This window comes from Stegodyphus dumicola, chromosome 4, assembly GCF_044657685.1.
Source record: "Stegodyphus dumicola isolate Sdum_Otavi_A_Nest chromosome 4, ASM4465768v1".
Lineage (NCBI taxonomy): Eukaryota > Metazoa > Arthropoda > Arachnida > Araneae > Eresidae > Stegodyphus > Stegodyphus dumicola.
This window is the reverse complement of record NC_140771.1, coordinates 104,439,186-104,458,501: the sequence shown is the minus strand read 5'-3', so window position 1 is coordinate 104,458,501 and position 19,316 is coordinate 104,439,186. Positions and strand designations below refer to the sequence as shown.

Below are 19,316 nucleotides of genomic sequence, written 5' to 3'. Positions count from 1 at the left end.
CGTAACATAAGATAGGAATTAAATTAAGAATATGAACAAAATGTTTTATTAGACTTACATTATATTATTTTTTGTATTCTTATTATTTTACATTTTAAAAATATAAACAAGTTTTCCCACATAAAATCACAGATTCTTATCGCCCAAGATGTATGGATGCAATATTTTTGAATATTTGCCCTAAACTGCTTAATTCTGAAATCCCCTCAATCAGAAACATTCAATCTGTTTCTTAATTTCTGTTGTGACTTATCTCACCTGCCTGACAATGACATCAGAAGCCCACAAAATTCATCGTGGATTTCATGCAAGATTGCGCCTGTCGTTGGCAAGAGCACCATACAGATGTCAGTTCGACTTCGCTCAATTGCGCCCCCAATTTTGAAGGAGAGGACCCAGGGGGACAGGTCCAAAGGTCTCCCACCGCTATTTCCTTACCACCAGCCTATCGAGAGGACTTTCGGCTCGCTGCCTATTTAGAGTGCACTCATGCTGCACAGACACTATACATATACAAATATCCATGCCTGGATCGTTCTCCGGGATTCGAACCTGGGCCCTTCGGTATCGCAGTAGGCTCACCTAACCACTAGACCATCTGGGCGGCTCTAATTTCTACGGCAAGTAATTTATTTGACTAAAGCTAGTCTCCACTGGGACTGAAGAGGGAAAAGTAAATATGTTCATTCGGTAGCAACTTTAATTTTAGGATATTTCTTTCGGATGACTTTTCGATTACAAAATGTAGCGCACTTATGTGTTTTGGATAAGACTTGACTTATTTGTATGATAAAGCTGTATATCAATAAAAAATAATTATCAGTTAATTAAAGGGATCTTAATTCTGACGATCAATTGCTGGCGCATCTTCGGCAGTTGACCCCAGTCGCCCCCTTAATCATAGACACCCCCTTTAAAATTTCATCGACCTCCAAGGGTCCATACCGACTCCATTGGGAACCTCTTCTATAAATCTTCATGTGCAAAAGTTAATCTTCACACTACCAGGTCAATAGACTACCAAGTCTTCAATGCTGAAGTCTCAGCTATGTGCATTGTTTGAACTTGTATATTTGATGTGGAAAAAATATGGTTAGCAGTTTTTGTGAAAAATAACAATCAAGAGCTTACTTATTCTACAGTGTCTTGATGATGCAGCTTCGCGAATTTCCAGGAGAAACAATGGATAGTTATCATCTGTGAGATGTTCGCATGAGATTCTAATGTAATTATTTTAAGTTAATTATTAACTGAAATTATATTTTAGTGTATGCAATTCTACTTAATTGGGAGAATTTTCATAACTGATTTATGTAACCTTTAACAGAGACTTTTGTAATGTGTTCCTTAGATTCTGTTTAGTTTTGAAGGCATCTATATTGATTTTTTAAGCATCTTCTGAGAAAACGGAAGACAAGATTTTAATTTTATAATATTTTAATTTAATTTTTAATTTAATTTTATAATAATCTTAATCCAAGTTATAAGGATATTGATAGTGGTTTGAGCTAATAATTGATGGTTTTGTAAAGGTAAACTGGCCGGCTATCTAAAAATATGGTTAATCCTCGTACATAATAAATCTGCGGTTTTACGATAAAATTTATATTTAAGTTTTCGTGGTTTTTTACGTCACCTTCTTCAAGCAAAGCGAATCTGTAATTACGGCCTTTTTATAAAATATGATATTTATAAAATTTTTGAATTTTTGGCATCACTGATGGAAAGAAGAGAGAATTTACACGCTGAATCTGAATTTATGTTTTTGAGAACCAGTGACTGATTTATTAATACGGGTTTTACGCAATTAAGTTATCTTTAGATTTTGGACACATATCTGCGTGATTTTGTGGTTTCAGATATTAATAGCGTGTAGTTTTTCAGTTAGTTATAAAGATAGACATTCTAGATTAGAAAGAAGGGGAAATTATTGAAAATGCATTTAGTTTAAGTTAAGGCACTAAACAGAGTTTTATTTTTTGATTTGATTATTGCAAAGCACTCGAGAGCTATCTGCCGAAGGGAAGGGATGGGGCTTCGGGAAATACTTTCTCAGAGACACTAACTCGTATCCACGTTACACATGAGGAAAATCACGAAAATGCCTAGGCAATCAGCTCGGTTGGCTTGCAATCTAAATCAGGTCCAACTATCAGAGTTCAGTGACTTTACCATTCGGCCGCTTATGGGCTGACTAAACAGAGGATATTGTTGGAGGAGTTAAAATAATATTCAGCGTAATATTTATAAATGTCGCAAAATAATTTTAAAATGAGGATATCTTTAGGATTTCCGATACACAGTTTCGCGCGCTGGAGATAAAAAGTCCTCCCCCGGTAGAGTGTTCCATTGCTCGTTTTTAAATCGTTGAGTTTGTTACTCCAAAATTCGTTAAAGTTTTACAAAATATGAAATCGATCATAAAACAAATTCCAAATTTCAAATTTCGTCTTTCACATGCCCATATATTCCTAGGAGGATTACGTCATTCATAATTCGATGGCTCTATGTACCGTTGTTTTATCACAATGCAAGAAATAACCATACATTTATGCAGATTTTTCATTCTTTAATTTCTTCAAATATAATGCAGGACTCTAACATTTGGTGGCAACAGTTTGAAAAGTAAAACGGACATTTATAGTGATTCAACGCAAAATCGCAAAACGAAAATAATAGTCCTTCAGGAAAAAAGCCCCTTTGGACTAAAAAAGTTTTAAAAGGCTTCAAATTTTAGTACCGCAACAGAGAGTTTGTTAAAGTTTTCCGTGCTCTCGCTCAGCTCGCAGTTTAAAAATCTGCTCTTGGACTCACTCCTGCTAGCAAACTTTTTTGTCTTTTTAACGTTATTAACATTTCCAAGGCCATCAACGAGATCAGTTCGCATTTCAGTTACAGACCGCAGTAGGCACAAATGAACACAGCTCGTATTACAAATTTATGAATGACGGTTATTGAGTGTATGCTTAGACTATGCTTGATAATCATCATTAGCTAGGTTATTGAGTGTATTTGGAAAGAAAGAATTGCTTAATCTGGCAACCGCCGAAGGTGTAAGAATCGTTTTCTTATCATTTAAGCCAGACAAAAGTTAATAGCAGAATCACACAATATTTAAAAACAGCATATCTTTAGAATTCTCGATATAGTGTTGAGTGTTGCCGCTTATTATTTTATATTCGCTATGTTATTTCTTTAAAAATAACATATGGCGATAACATTTAGTGGCAACTTCCTTTATTTGCGTTAAAATACTTAACTGCGAATAGCTTTAAAGTCATTAAATAAAAATAATAGTTTCCGAAACTTTATTTCATAAACAATGAAGTATCAATTCAAACGGCTTATGTACTTATGAATTCCGTGCTCTTGCATCACAAATTGACTTAGAAGCAAAGTCGCGCCTAAAATGAACCATGGTGAAAAAAAACTCTAAATTAAAATATAATTAATTAAATATTAATTCTAAATTGGAAAGAAAATATTTTTACTGGGTGTAGTTCTGAAATTTGCCTTACGGGGGGAGGGGAACGGAATCTTCAGCTCGACTGTATTTAGATGACTTCATTTTGTATTAAATATATATATATATTATTTTAACCTTAAATAGGGATAATATTATCTCAACCTCACAGGTTGATTATTTGGCTTATAATTAATTTGATGACGTAAATCGTGTTGGCTGCACCATAATTTTCGATACCGAAAAAACTGAGCTTCTCAAAAAAGGTTTTTTTTTTTTTTTATTGTTGCTTTTAATTCTGTAATTCTACAGATTTCCTCTTCAGGTTAAACTGTAGCTTTCAAACAAGAAAAGTTACAGCTACAGCAATTTATACAAATCTTTATTGTTTCAGAAATGAGCACCATTTATCAGCAGGTAACAATAGAAATTTTGCTGTGCTAAATGGGGAAAAATAAGTGAAGAACCGCTAGCAGGGAAGAGGGCTGATTTGCATATAAATGCATGTATTTAAATTACGAAAAGATAAACACACAATGAAACAAGAAATATCCGTTCGATGGTTTACACAGAAATTTTAATTTAAAAAGCTTTAAAAAAAATTACTCCATAAGAGGGAGTAACTCAAGGTCAATTTCAATGCATGGTTACTTACTGAAGGAGTCAGTTTTCATCGTAGACATCGTCGGTTGGATTTATCAGATGGAACTTGCTGATTTGTTTATTTTGCATCTTCTGTGCGCAGAAGCCTAGAATCTTGTTTGTGAATGTAAGACCGCGCTTCTCTTTCTTTACTCCCTCCGTTATTAGGTCCCCCACTTCCGTTCTTCTCAGAACGGGTCTTGCAGACACCCCCGAGTGATGACACGCATCCGACATTTGTCGCCCGCAGAATGGATGATCCAGGGAATGATGGCAAGTGTGTCTTAATTTGACTGCCAATGGCTATCATATGCGATAATGCACGCTATTACGAATTCAGCCGCATTCTGTATGCAAGTAACTAGAGTATTTTTTTACTTATCATCTTTTAAGTCTTTGAAATTACCATTCTTTTTTTTTAAATTCTCAATTACGTACGGTAAAATAAGGTGATAAAATATTCACTTTGATGTAAAGTTATGCTACTCTAAAAAACGTTTCATTAATATGACATATCAAATACCGACATGAATTATTTAAAAGCAGTTGACAAATTTATTTATTCAAATAATTAAAAAAAAAAAAAAAAAAAAAAGAACGTAAAATAAAAGTTAGTTTTTCTTGCTCTGATGCTATTGACGCCTTTTCTGGTCCACCAATGGCCCAGTGGATAAGACCGCTTAACACTAGTAGTTCGAGTGAGCTGGCACAACAAGGACGTGTTTATAGTATTCACTCAGTGTAATGTGAGCTCGAGCCGTTTCCATTAGAAAACCTTGCACGGAGACAACCTCTTCTTAGGCAAATCAGCTCTAGCATGCTCTGCTATAAATAAACAATCCAGTTCTTTTTCTGCAGTCATTTTAGTAACACGTAAAAACTCCACGTAAAAACTAAATTAATCTGAAGATCTAATAATTATCGTAGTAATAAAATATATAAAAATTAGGAACGAGACGAATAAAAGATAATCATTTATCCCTTTGCTCTATACAAGCCTATGACACTATACACATCTGCATGGAAAGTGCAGTAAAATGACAACGTAGTTCTTCTTTTTTTTTTCTTTTTTTTTTCTCCATTTTATAACTTATGTATTTCTTTGAATTACTTCCCTGAAGATTACTTCGGTGATGAATGTCGTGTGTTTATTGAAGAAGGACCACCAATTTTTTTTTGGTAATACAGTGAATAAAATAGGATATTTGTTGTGTCATGAAACGATAGTCGTATTTAAAGAATACAACCTGAAACAACACGACAAAAAACACAGCGAATTTAGCTGCAACCTTTCCAAAAAGAACTCAAAATAAAAGCTGCGGAGTTTGCGAAAAAGCTGAAGGAGCACCAAATATTATTTATAAAGCATTCAACACTTCAAAATAGCTCCACAGAAGCAAGCTTCATGACAGCCTGCAACTTTGCTCAACGCAACAAGACTTTTTCGGATGAAGAGTTTAAGCAGGTTATGGTAAAGCGTTTTGTTTCGAGAAGCAAACTGAAAGCATTTCATTGTATAAGGACTATTGTGCGGCGCACTGACTCTGCGACGAACTCACAGAGCAGTTGATTTTGTTCGGTTTTCTTTGCTACTGAATGATAGCACAGATAAAGAATACACTGCACAATTACTCATCTTTTCCCGTCAAATTAATGAAAATTTCGTCGTCATAACGAAATTATTTGGCCTAGAATCAATCAAAAATAGAACCACTGGTCAGGACTTTCTTCAATTTGCTGTGAATTGTGTGAAGAAAAGTGGCCTGTCTTAGGTCAAGTATTACAGCAGACAGGGCCAGAGCTTTCAGTAAAAAATGTTGGTATGGTTAAGCTTTTAAAAAACAAGTTACAAGTACACACAGACAGTGATAACTTGTCTTTTCATTGCATTTTGCGTCGGGAAAGCTTTTGTAAAGCTTCACTGGACTGTTTCTGCTAAAGATTAGAGATCATCTGCAGAGTTTGGGGGACAAGGTCTCAAGAAGATATCAGAATTTTAAAAAAATTGAGCCTAGATGCAATTTGATCTGTTAAACCATCACTGCTGATAATGACACAGCACCTGAGGGGTTGCAACTTATCGATATGCAGTCAGTTCAAAGTGCGAAAGAAATGCTTAATGTTGTGATTTTAGTTGACTTTGAGAAAAGTTTGTCTGTTAAAAAATTTCTACGTATTAAAAAAAAAAAAAAAAATGCTGATAAAATGTGCTCTATATTTCAGTCTCTATATATTTGTGAGGAAAGTTTTCTTATTTTAAGATCGACAGGAGTAAATATAGATGCTATTTGACAGATATAAACTTGCAGACTGTGATGAGAATATCAACAAGAAATCCTGCTCCTGATTAAAAAAAATATATGTATATTGAAAATTGTGATAGGGCACATTTATCTCATGAAACTGATTCTAAAATTAAATGTACTTGTAGCAATAGATGATATGAAATTAGCTTAATAAATACATTGAATTTCCACTATTGTATTTAATTTATATTGATTTTTATAGCACAATTTATACCTATTCTGAAATGCAAAGTTAACTAACGGATAGGGGCGTCGCTTCGCTAACCTCCGCTTTCACAATGTGACCCCATAGCTAAAACAATTGCCCACCCCTGTTCTACAGCCATATAAAAGTGCGTACGTGATACAGAATCATTTGATTTTTTACGTATTTTATGTAATACTTATTTAATTTTCACTAAGACATTCCGCATAGTCGACAAATCATTGATACAGGTCTAGTGTTCCCATTACTCATGCTTACGGCCAGATTAATTACAAATAAAGCAACATTTCAATTACTTTGGATAAACATTAACTTTTTTGGGGGGTAGGGGAAACTAACATTCAGTTATGCAATGCCACGAATAAAGAGCGCTTATCACTTCCTTTTTTATTTATCATTAATTTCATCGCACTCAGTTGCAACAAGAAAACGTCAACATATTAAAAAAACAGCGTCTGTTTCTAAAACAACTTATACATGACGTTTTAGATACAGAATGTCTCGACTAGTGCAGAAGGTTACCGACCCAGTTGTGTTTACAATATTTTACAGAAAAAGACGCATCACAGATTAGGTTTATATTTATTTATAGAGTAAGACTGATTGATAACAAACAAAACATAGACCTTGGGAAAAGGTGGCAAAAATAAAAAGCGCAAAATAAGTCATCGATATGGGTCAATTAAATACGCACTGAAGTCTACATCTAAGCGGAAAATTTTTCGCTATTAAATATAATTCTTTGCCAAAATATTTTTCGCAAACATTTGCTAGTAATTTTAGATTCGTGTTTCAGAAAATATGTTTAGAAAACTGATTTTTTCAGTAGCATTAATAATAACAGTTTGTTTTCTTAGATCTTGCTTACGAGAAATGTATTCTAATTTGAAAATACTAATAAAGTTTATTAATAATATTTTTAAAAAAATATCATTAATTAAAAATAAAGTAAAATATGAATTTATACAGCTGCTGTAATATGAAGGATTTGAATCCCCAATAACAACATTTTATAAGATTACAAATACTGTAGATACATTAGGTATTTTTTGGAAGGAGGCAAGATGAAAAATTAGCAACGCCTTCGCCGGGAATCGAACCAAATGCCTCTGGAATACCGGCCCAACGTGCAGAACTACTACACCACGAAGGCACGCTAAGAAGGTGGGAGAAATACCTTATATACTCCCCCTTTTAAAGGCCGACTGGGGTTTTTAGGGGACTCAATCGCCAAATCCTGGGTGTGGAGAATCATCATCCAACATCCTTTTTAGTTCGGGCGCCACTGTAGAGACATTAGGTATTTTTTGAAAGCAAGCAAGATGAAAACTTAGCAAACGCCTGCGCCGGGAATCGAATCACGGACCTCTGGAATACCGGCCCATCGTGCAGAACCACTACACCACGAAGGCACGCTAAGAAGGTGAGAGAATACGTTATAATATTACTTTTATCTTGATTATTATTATTGTCATTAAAATTAATATAATTAAACTATGCTAAATGAGATACCTCAGAATGATTAATAGTTACAATAGATGCTCTGACTTTGAACTTCCCTTTAATTCTCATGGTCCACATTTGCTCTTAGATTAGGTTGATCGTTCCTCAGTAAATTTTTATTACAATTAAAATTTACCTCCATCACATAAAAATGGAAAAACAATGAATTGCTTTGTTTATTCTTTGCAATTACTATATTTATGAATATCTTGATTATACAGCAAACCTTGCAGTTTAGAAAAAAAACTGAAATTTCCCAAACTTTTTTGGTTTCTTTCTAGATCTCTTACGGCCATGTAAAATCGTACTGAGTTATAACGCATTTCAAAAACCCCCAGCTAAATAACGCATGTTTGGATTCGAATCCTGTAGAAAGCAGTGATGTAAATAATTACCTTTGCAGGATGGCAGACCTTAAAATCTGTCCAGTTGAAGATCCTTCCAAAATTGGTGGTGGATGAACAGGAGTTCGAGACCTTGGTTCCATTTCTTTGGGAATTCAAAGTTGGGATGAAAGCTGAGTATAAAACTGACAGTCATAGTTACTGCGGAAGGACGCAGGCTAACAAGAGTAACATACATAAATCGTACCCACAGCTGTTAACGCGGCTTCTCTGTCGAGCAGCTAAATTCCAGCAGAAACTACAGAGTATGGATTCTGATTATGACAAAGTATGCGAGGGATGTCTGCTTAAGGCAGAGATCTCCAACCTTTTTGTAGTTTAGAGCACATTTTAGGATATCAGTTGAGTAGCGGGCACATTTACTCTTTCAAAGTTAATTTATAAGTTGACATAATAATTAACACACATACAAAAAAAAGGGGGGTATTCTAGAACTATAATATATAAAATTTATTAGTCCAAAACGGCTTTGTACCTGAAGTATTATTGTTTTCGTTTTGAGGTTTTGCGTTGGTTCACTATAAATGTCCGTTTCACTTTTCAAACTGTTGCCATCTGCATAATATTTGAAGAAATTAAATTATGAAAAATCTGCATTAAAGGTATGTATATTTCTCGCATTGCGATAAAACAACGGTACATAGATCCATCTAATTTTGAATGATGTAATCCTACTGCAAATATGGGCATGTGGAAGGTCAAATTTGAAATTTGAAATTTGCTTTATTATCGATTTCCTATTTTGTAAAACTTTAACTAATTTTTGATTAACAAACTCAAGGATTTCGAAGCGAGCCATGGCAACGTTGTATAGAAAAAGCATTTTTATCACCAGCGCACGAGATTCTATCGGAAATTCTAAAGATATGCTCAATTTAAAACTATTTTGGGATATTGCTCTTGAAATGAATTTTACGATTTAAGTGAAGAACGTGATATTTAATAAATAAAGGTAACAGACAAAATGTTAAAAAAAACGCCTCTTAGGACGTAATTTAAAACCTGAAACCTTTCAGATTTTCTTTTATTTATTTATTTGATCTTATTCTTATATAAAATAAATTAGTACTAAATAGTACAGACACAGGTTTGTGATATCTGGCACTACATTTCATTACTATTGTTCATAATCATGATGATATTCCGCTCGTAAGCAGTTATTAATTTGTTCACCGTAATTCGAGATACGTACTTTGATTCTGTGATATCATTATTAAAACAATGATATTTGTCATTTTTTTTAATATTTAACAAATAACTGGTCAAAATGACAAATTGGCCGGGACGCAAGGACAGTACCTTCAAACTGTGACAAAACCGATCAAATCGGGACACGTCTGGTAACCCCTAAAATTATAAGCATACAATTATAAATAAGTAATTTTTTAAGTAAATACGCTTATAATCCCTCTGGTTAATTACTATCTATAAAACATTTTACATAACATTTTATTGAAAACTTCAATAATATTTTTTATCATGATTGCACAGCAGCGGGCACACGTAAAACCGTTGACGGGCGCACCGGTGCCCGCCGGCATAGGTTTGGGAAGCCCTGGCCTAAGAGGCAGTATGCCTTCGCGGAGGGCTTTTTATCATATGGAAAAATCTATGAAAACGCCCACACAGAAGTGCATTCGCAGGCATTTGGACCCGAGTCAAGCTGTTACTGTTCAGCGGTTTTATCCACTTAGCTACTGGTGAGCACTCAGTTGCTCAAGAAATAATATTTAAAAATATATAAATAACAGAGACAACACATACAAAACCTTGAAGTCAGTTTTAAAGAGTGATAGAGCAAAAAACAAGAAAGATTTCTGTTCTTTATTCATTTCAGATTTAATCAGAAAAAGAGTATGTACAGAAATTTTACATACATAAATTTACATCACATAATTACATACATTACATAAATTTTATCATCATTAAGTCATTTAAAATTCTGTAGTATTTTTCTGCAAATGCAAAAATTTTTCTGGCCTGTCATCGTCATCGCTGCTACGCAAGGACTCAGGCAAACAAATTACATCTATAGCTGTTCACGTGGCTGCCCTGCAGATTTAAATCCGAATGTGGAAGTCAAGTCCCAGCAGAAACGGCAGAGTAAAGATTTTTGATAACGTCAAAAAGTACACGAGGGTTACCTGACTAAGGGAAAGGACCTCTTAGTAAAATAACATAATAGTATGTTTCGGTAATGGTTGTAACAGCTTTAAATAGTATTAAAATTTTGTAGTTTAAATAATTTAAATAGATGAACATTTAGGTATTTGTGTATGGCAATATTTGAAACCAGACTCGACTGCCACGTGCGACTCTCGCACGAAGAATGTAAATTATTTTTAAATGTTAGAATATGTTTTCTTTTCTTGTTTGTATGTCGCCATTTTTTTGAGTGTTAAATAAAAGTTATTGCTGTGTTCCATCATTGGAGTTGCTTCATTTCGCCAAAGAAGTATTAACAGTCTTAATTATTTTGGAGGCACCGACTGAGATCGAATAATCGTGCGTATTTTTATTTTATTAGTTCATCATTGAACATAATATTAGTGATACCAGATTATTACCTCCTGTTAATATTGAATTGCTTTATTTTATTAGTTCATCATTGAACGCAATATTAGTGATACCAGATTATTACCTTCTGTTAATATTGAATTGCTTTATGTTATTAGTTCATCACTGAACGCAATTAGCGATACCAGATTATAACTTCCTGTTGATATTTAATTGCCTTATTTTATTAGTTCATCACTGAACGTAACTTCCTGTTGATATTGAATTGTCTTATTTTATTAGTTCCTCACTGAACATAATATTAGTGATATCAGGTTATTACTTCCTGTTAACACTGAACTGCCTTATTTTATTAGTTTATCACTTGAACGTAAACTTAGTGATACCATTTTAATGCCATTTCTACTAGAGCTCAAAGGAAAAGAAAAATAGCTGAAGAGGAGATCTTGGAACCGATGAAGGAAGAAAATAAAGCATCGAGAGATGTATTTGAAGAAGAAGTTAAATCACCAGAATTAAACGAGGAAGATGTTCACGAAAATTTAAAAAATGATAAAGAAATTAATATTGAGAATCATTTTGCAATGCAGCGTTATCATCATCTTTCGCCTTTTGATTTAATATCAAAGCCGCTACTAATAGACGAAGAAAACAATTGTCGAAAGCAAATGACAAATGAATATTATCCGAAAGGCACAGATGAACTGAGGAAAGGCTTTGCTGTGAATTATAGCCGAGGAACTGGTCCACCATGGAAGAGATCTAGGCGCCGTCAAGAAAAAAAAGAAGACTAATTTGAACACTGGTCCATTTTCTTCCTATTTAAATGTGGTGTAAAAATATTTGTTTAAAATTTAAAATTTTCGACCTGAAAATTTGGAAACTTATGAGAGAAGTTATCTTTTCTCTTTACGCAATTGAGCAAGCCGAGCTTATAAACTTTCGAAATTTACAGAACTTTTCCCTTCGGAAAAAGTCTCTCCGTTGGGGAAGAGGTTGTAACAGCTTTAAATAGTATTAAAATTTTGTAGTTTAAATAATTTAAATAGATGAACATTTAGGTATTTGTGTATGGCAATATTTGAAACCAGACTCGACTGTAACGTGCGACTCTCGCACGAAGAATGTAAATTATTTTTAAATGTTAGAATATGTTTTCTTTTCTTGTTTGCATGTCGCCATTTTTTTTGTGTGTTAAATAAAAGTTATTGCTGTGTTCCATCATTGGAGTTGCTTCATTTCGCCAAAGAAGTATTACATAGTCTATATTACCAAAATATGCTTCATGTAAAATATTTTGCTTATAATTTAACAGGATATATTTTATTTGATTACGTTCATAAATGAAAAAAAAATTCCAGTGCAGAATTACCTGTATTAAATCTAGACTTATCATTACCGTGTACAGTAGTATCTGTTAGCCAGCGAACTGATAAGGAATGGGAGCAAGTAAATGTTTTTTTAAGAAAGATCTTAATTTCTTTTTTACACTGAATTTGTAATATGTGAAAAGTCATCACCATGCCCTTACCTTGCTTACTTAATTAAAAAATAATCTTAGAATGATAAGCAGTACTGAAGGCTGCAGTCATTTACGGGAGTACAAACAAATCGCATAAATGTTTTTAAAATATCTGCTACATAGAAAGTTTGGGAAGTGTTTAAGTCCGATAACAACAAACATGCACATTGGAAAAAAAAAAAAAAAAAAAACTAATTAATTTTATTTTATAAAAAATATAAGAAGGTAATAAAAAGCATCGAAACTTATGCAGAAATAATTTTGAACTTTATTTATTTCCTTCAGGTAAACCACAGGTTCCCAACAGGCTCAGTATTAAACTCCTGGGGGTCAAACAAATCTAAAAAATTATCACTGTTGATCAAGGTTGATAGCCGAATATGTGTACATTGATCTTCATAATCAAGATCCCACATAAAAAAGTTTTAATAAAATTAATAATTAATCATTTGTTCATATAAAGCTACGTCGTCTAGTAAAGAAAGAAACATGTAAAATAAATATGAGGGTAAAATGTAATAAAATTGGGATGCAAGAATAGTTTATTGAATTAAAGAAGGATGTTCAAACACAAGTCTTATTCAAAATACATGGGTACGCTAAGTTTTAGAAGTTAAAAGCCATCTGAGAGAAATATCCACAGTAAAAGCTGTTACCAAGCCAGTATCACTGACTTGAAATCATCTTTTTACCTACTTGAAAGCAGGCTTTATTCAGGTTAATAATTTACTACAGAAAACAAGAAACAGGTTGAATATTCTTGAACAATAAGATTTAAGAATTAAGGTAAGCAATTTTATGCCAAATATAAAATTAAATAGCATTAATATATCAAGTGCAGCCATAACATTCATTAAAATCGAACCTTTGTGCAATTAATATCTGCGATTTTGTATCTAAAAACTTTTTATATTTGTAAAATTATAAATAATAATAATGCAAAAAACAATAAAACATAAATTTAATAAGCCATTATTTCCAAAACCGTTAACCTTGTTCTTAGTGTTATTGCTATTTGTAAGTTATTTATGCACAATTACTCATATAGTGATTATATTATATGATGTATGTTATAGAGAAAACTGTAAGGGGAGTCGACGAAGAAAGCCCTTCTTTTTAAGGGGTTGATGGAAGAAAACATTTGGGAAACCCTGCGCTAGGTTGTTCTAATTCAATACTTATGGTAAATTATATCGAAATTCGATATATAATTGAAATTAAATCAATTAATTTATTACTTCAATTTAAATCAATAAAGTAATTACTTCAAATAAGAAGAATGCGGGTTTACATTATTTAAAATCTAATTACATAATTTATTATTAATATCTTTATATGATATCAACACTTTAAACCATAAAATTGCAAAAAAATATAATTTAGGGAAGAAGCTTTGAGGCTAGTTGGAGCTTGGTTTTTCCCTTCGTTATTTCTTTAAATATTTTCATTTTTCAAGACTAAAAATTAAATCATATGACTAGTTTTTACATAATAGTACTAATTTTAATAAACAACTCATATATTGCCATAACTACATATATCAAATGCAATGTATAATATGCATAATATATATGGCATACAATAAACGAGCACTACTGTGTTTTCTGAAATTTCTAATTAATCCATTTACTGAACACGGTGATGTGAATATTCTTTCAACTTTAATGGTACTACATCTTCAATACGCTGTGTTCGGAAAGAATCTCAGTTTTAAAAATTAAACTGGGTTTATTAATTATATGTCAAATAAAATTTATTTGCCATTTCTTAAATGCTGTATACATCCCTCCTAAAAAGTGTCCGGACATTTAAAATTTCCGTAAATAAGTTAAAACATTTCAGCCGTATAAAATATGTAACTGTACCATGTGATTTTCATCGAAATGTGCATTTATCTAATCTTCCTTTATGTTAATTCTTTTCAGAAAATTAAAATTAATATCTTCTTATCAAAACTAGAAAATCATGCCACAAAAGTCTTTGGACACTATTACTATTAAAGTACCAGACAAAATAATCCGTACTAAATACAATATGCATGGTCATAATTTACTGCTGTGATCTCAAACTGAAACTGTATGCGGGCGACTTGAGAGCTGACGACGGGCCACAATTGTTTTATACAAAATGAAAATTAATTTCAAATGACTAGCTAAATTTTGATTAAATTATAACTTAATTTCAAATTTTACTCACTGAATAGTAATTAAAATATACATAAATAACTATAGAAATAACGTAGAGGAAAAAATTCAAATTTACAATATTTATTTTCTATTTGTAAGAAATTTCCGTAGGTTACACTTTGTAATTCAAACGTACTAACAGCTAAATATTAAATTTTCGGTCTGACATTCATTTTAAATAATTCTAATACTTTGAATTAACTACTAAATAACTTACTTTCGAAAATGAACTGAAAGTAAACAAACTAAGAATTATTTCCAAATTTTCAGCGAAAACTTTCCAAGTGGGACAAAATTTGAGAATAAATGATGACAATCTATTTGCATTCCACATCTCTAATGTCTATAATATTGTTTATATCTACTATATTCCGAATTTTCGTTTCTTGATATGCAATGATGAATATCGCTTTTTTTTTTTTTTCTTAACTTCTTTTGAGCGCCTGTCAAAGTGCTTTTACATGTGTTGGGTGAGTATTTTTGCTGTGCACAAAAGCTGTTTTTAGTCCAAAGGGATTTGAACCCCGAAGGACTATTTAGTTTCGTTTTGGCATTTTGCGTCGGACGGATAAATGTCGGTTCACTTTTCAAACTGTTGCCATAAAATGTTAAAGTCCTGCATTATATTTTAAGAAATTAAATAATGAAAATCTGCGTAAATGTATGTATATTTCTCACATTGTCATAAAATAACGGTACATAGAGTCATCGAATTTTGAATAACGTAATCCTCCAACGAATATGAGCATGTGGAAGACCAAATTTGAAATTTGAAATTTGTTTTATGATCGATTTCCTATTTTTTAAAACTTTGACGAATTTTTGATAAACAAACTCAAGGATTTCAAAGCGAGCAATGGCAACGTTGTGCAGAAAAAACATTTTTATCTCCAGCGCGTGAGTCTCTGTATCGGAAACTCTAAAGATATGCTCGTTTTAAAACTATTTTGCGATATTGCCGTTGCACTGGATCTTATGGTTTAAGTGCGAGGAACATGATATTTAATAAAGAAAGGTAACACACAAAATGTTAAAAAACGCCCCTTTGGACGTAATTTAAAATCTGAAACATTTCAGATTTTTTTAAATTTTTTTTTCCAAGAATTTGTCTCTGCCCAACCCTTTTTCTTCAAAGCTTCTTCAAAACAGCATATGTAGTTAAATTCATAAATTTTTCTTAACATACAACTAGGAAAAACGAAATCCATTGGAAAAATTATTCAAATGGTTAATTTAAAACATTTATCAGTTTGCGATACCGTAAAATTATGTTGAAAGCAACACATAATTCAAAATGAAAGCATTCTAGCATTCTTAGGAGACCATCACAAATATGCGTGGAATATAATGTAATAATGTAAAAAGTAATTAAAATAATCGAAGACTGAATGTACCTATACTTTAAAGACTTTAAAGAGAACTTGGGTATGGGTGCTCTGACCAAGTGGGAATTTAAAAATTCTGAGCTTGGTAAACCAAAATATAACTTCACCTTCTTTTTCCCTATGTCTATGAGTAGATATTTTGAACAATGGGATAAGATTTAGAAATAATAAAACGATTAATTCACATTTTCGAAAATTAGTTATAATAAAAAAATAGAAAAAATTTATATATTTATTTGCTAGAAGAATAAATGACTGATGATTTTTTATGACATTTAGACATTTTGCAACATTCTGCTCATTAGGGAAGACATTAATTTTTAAGTTCAATTATTTTATTTCTTGGAAAAGAATTTAATGTAAGAACACCAGGTAAACGTATACATTAAATAAAAATGCAATTTATAGTTTTAGTTTAATGCATTTAAACTTTTGGAAATCAAGTGTCCAGTCAGTGCGAGTCAAAAGTGTCCGTGAAACACTATATGTTTCATAAAAACGTTAAAAAATTCATAACACTGGTTCTATTTACGTTTCAAATGAATTACTTTGAACTTTCCGTAACATCACAAATGTGATAAATTACTAATTTGTAATAAAATTATCATTATCTTATTTTTTTTACTGCGATATTGTTATGTTAATATAACATAACATAAAATCATTAAAACAGTCTCATTAATCTTAACAGCCATAATATGTAAGTATAAAGATAAATTCTTTTAAACGTACAGATTTCTATCTCTTAAATGATAAGGACTGGAATACTTAGAAGTCAAAATATTTCATTAGCTTATATTAAAAGAAGAAATTTTAAATTTTACATCAAGTAGAAAAGATCAAAGTAGTACATCAAGTAAAGTTTACATCAAGTAGAAAGTATTTAATGATCTTTGATTTTAATTAAAATTACGGTCTACACTTTTTGTACATACTCACATAAATTTTGTGGCATTTTTTTGTTTCATATACATGTTGTTAAGAAACCGTAGAATTATAAATGAAAACGCATGACAATAAATAATTAAAAAAACGGGTAATAAATTTTAAAAAATTGTGCATATATTTTTAATCACACAAGGCTTGATTTTTTTATCATACATTGTTTAGATTTCGTATGCAAATCTCTTCAAGTCTCATTAAATATGCTTTTGGGTTACTGAAATTCAAATTAAATATGAACTGTCAATTTTAAATGCTTATACTTGTAATTTTCATTCACCTTACTGTTTATATTCAGACTTTTATTCAGACTTTCCCTCCAACCGCCCCCCTTAAAAAAAAAAAAAAAAAAAAAAAAAAAAAAAAAAAGAAGAAGAAGAAGAAGAAATGACAGAAGAGTTAATGAAACTGAAAGCTTAAAATAAAATCTGAGATATAATTTTGCTTTTCAAACGCATACTTTTGTTTAGTATGTGTGACAGCAATGTTTTATATCTTCTTACTTGTTTAATTTACTACAGAGAAACAATCAAGTTATCATTTCTTTTAAGATTATTAAAGAACAACTCTGCAACACTTTTTCTTTTGTACACATGCCAGCATCTGAAGTGTCCGATATTAGTTGGTTTATTTGATGAATAGAAGAGAAATACTTTTTATTAAGTTGCCAATGAAGAAAAAAATAGAATAACTGAAGAATATTAAATTATGTTTACTTTTAAAGAGTACTGCATAAGATTTGAAATATTTGGGTTTATATAAAAATACCATGCACTTCACAATTGCCATTTTTTAAAATAGCATTTAATAACGCGTAAAATTATATATCACCATACCTATCTTTAGCCTCCGCCGCTCGATCTCTCTGCCGCCGATTTTTAAACCAGTTGCTGACCTGCGTGGTCGTCAGTCCCGTTGCGTCTGCCAAGTCCCGTTTTTCCCGGGGTGAAGGATAAGGGTTGTGGTGATACCATTCTCGTAGAATATTCCTTGATTTTTCCTTGAAACAATAGCTAGTTTCTTCTCCGTCCCAAATAGTCCTGGGTAGAGGAAACTTTCTCCTAATACGATACTTGCCTACAGCGCCCAGGGGTCGGCCCCTCAGTCTCTCTGCTTCAATGTAGTGGGCCTTCAACCATAGACTCTGTAATTTTGGGTGAGAATTAGGGGTAAAAGAATGACTCTCTAGAATCCTATACAATTCTTTGAAATTCCCTCTATGAAAGGCAACCAGCGCCTTGGCTTTTAAAACGCTCTCATTCTTCTGCAGCTGCTCACAAGCCGGCAAAGACCATAAAAATCTGCCCAGTCGTTCGATGTTGCCGGATTGCTGCAATACTTCGCATACACACGCTACTTGCTCTTGAGTGAAACCAAAAGATGGTAAATTATTATTATTGCTGTTGGGAGACCCCGCGTTATCGGACATGTTGGCCCCGGCGATCATGGGGGCTTCTTGCAAGTTGCCCGTTAATGCTGCCAACAAATTTCTCCGAAAAGGCGTTTAAGTATAGCTCCGTAAGTTTAAAGAGTTTTTTTAGAGCTGTTATCCATGCTGTGTGAGGAGAAACGCCGTTGTGAAGAGTAAAAGCATCTAACCCCGCGACGTGATTTTTGGGGGAGGTTGCCGAGGCCGACGTACTGCACTTGGCGCATGGTGTTATGTCGCCAAACCCGCCAATTCTTCCGTCTAAGAAGAGATCAGAGAGGATGGCTGAACAGAAGTAGAGATGATTGCATAACACACAACAGTTATATTTTTGCAGTCTCATATTATTGTTCATACAAATCGATAATATAAGTATTATTTACAAGAATTTTCTTGTAAATAATAATAAATTATTAAAATTTAATAAAATGCATAAATTAAATTAATCATGAGGAGTTAAATAATAAATTAAAATACTAGAAATCTTCTCTTTTGGGAGCTTCCATTAGAATTTTAGATTTCATACAGGGCTCCGGCTGAACTTAGCACTGCAGCCACCAGGAACTTAAGCACCCAGGCTTCTTTGCGTGAAAAAAAAGAGGGAGGAAAATTGTTAATTTTTTATTTACGTTACTTTCGATTTCACCTTACTTTCTATAATATTATTTTCGAATGCATTTTGCCCTTTATATTTACATAAATTTCAAAATAGCTCTTTTAATTTGTTTTCAATTAAATCCCGCAGAGAAAATGATATATATCAAAAATTTAAAAATAGGGGTAGGGAAAGTTAAATTTTTGCTTTAATGTAA

At 32.3% G+C, this 19,316-nt stretch overlaps 1 protein-coding gene across 1 annotated transcript in view; it reads right to left on the bottom strand.

Annotated features, from left to right (window-relative positions):
• LOC118182797 (homeobox protein six1-like) overlaps positions 1-18,668 on the bottom strand; it is a 43,041-nt gene extending 24,373 nt beyond the window's left edge. The window contains exon 1 of the mRNA XM_035352186.2: positions 17,912-18,668. Within this exon, the coding sequence (XP_035208077.1) occupies positions 17,912-18,522 (611 nt within the window). The 5' untranslated portion in view covers positions 18,523-18,668. The remainder of the gene's footprint in view (positions 1-17,911) is intronic.
• Positions 18,669-19,316: the final 648 nt, after the last annotated feature.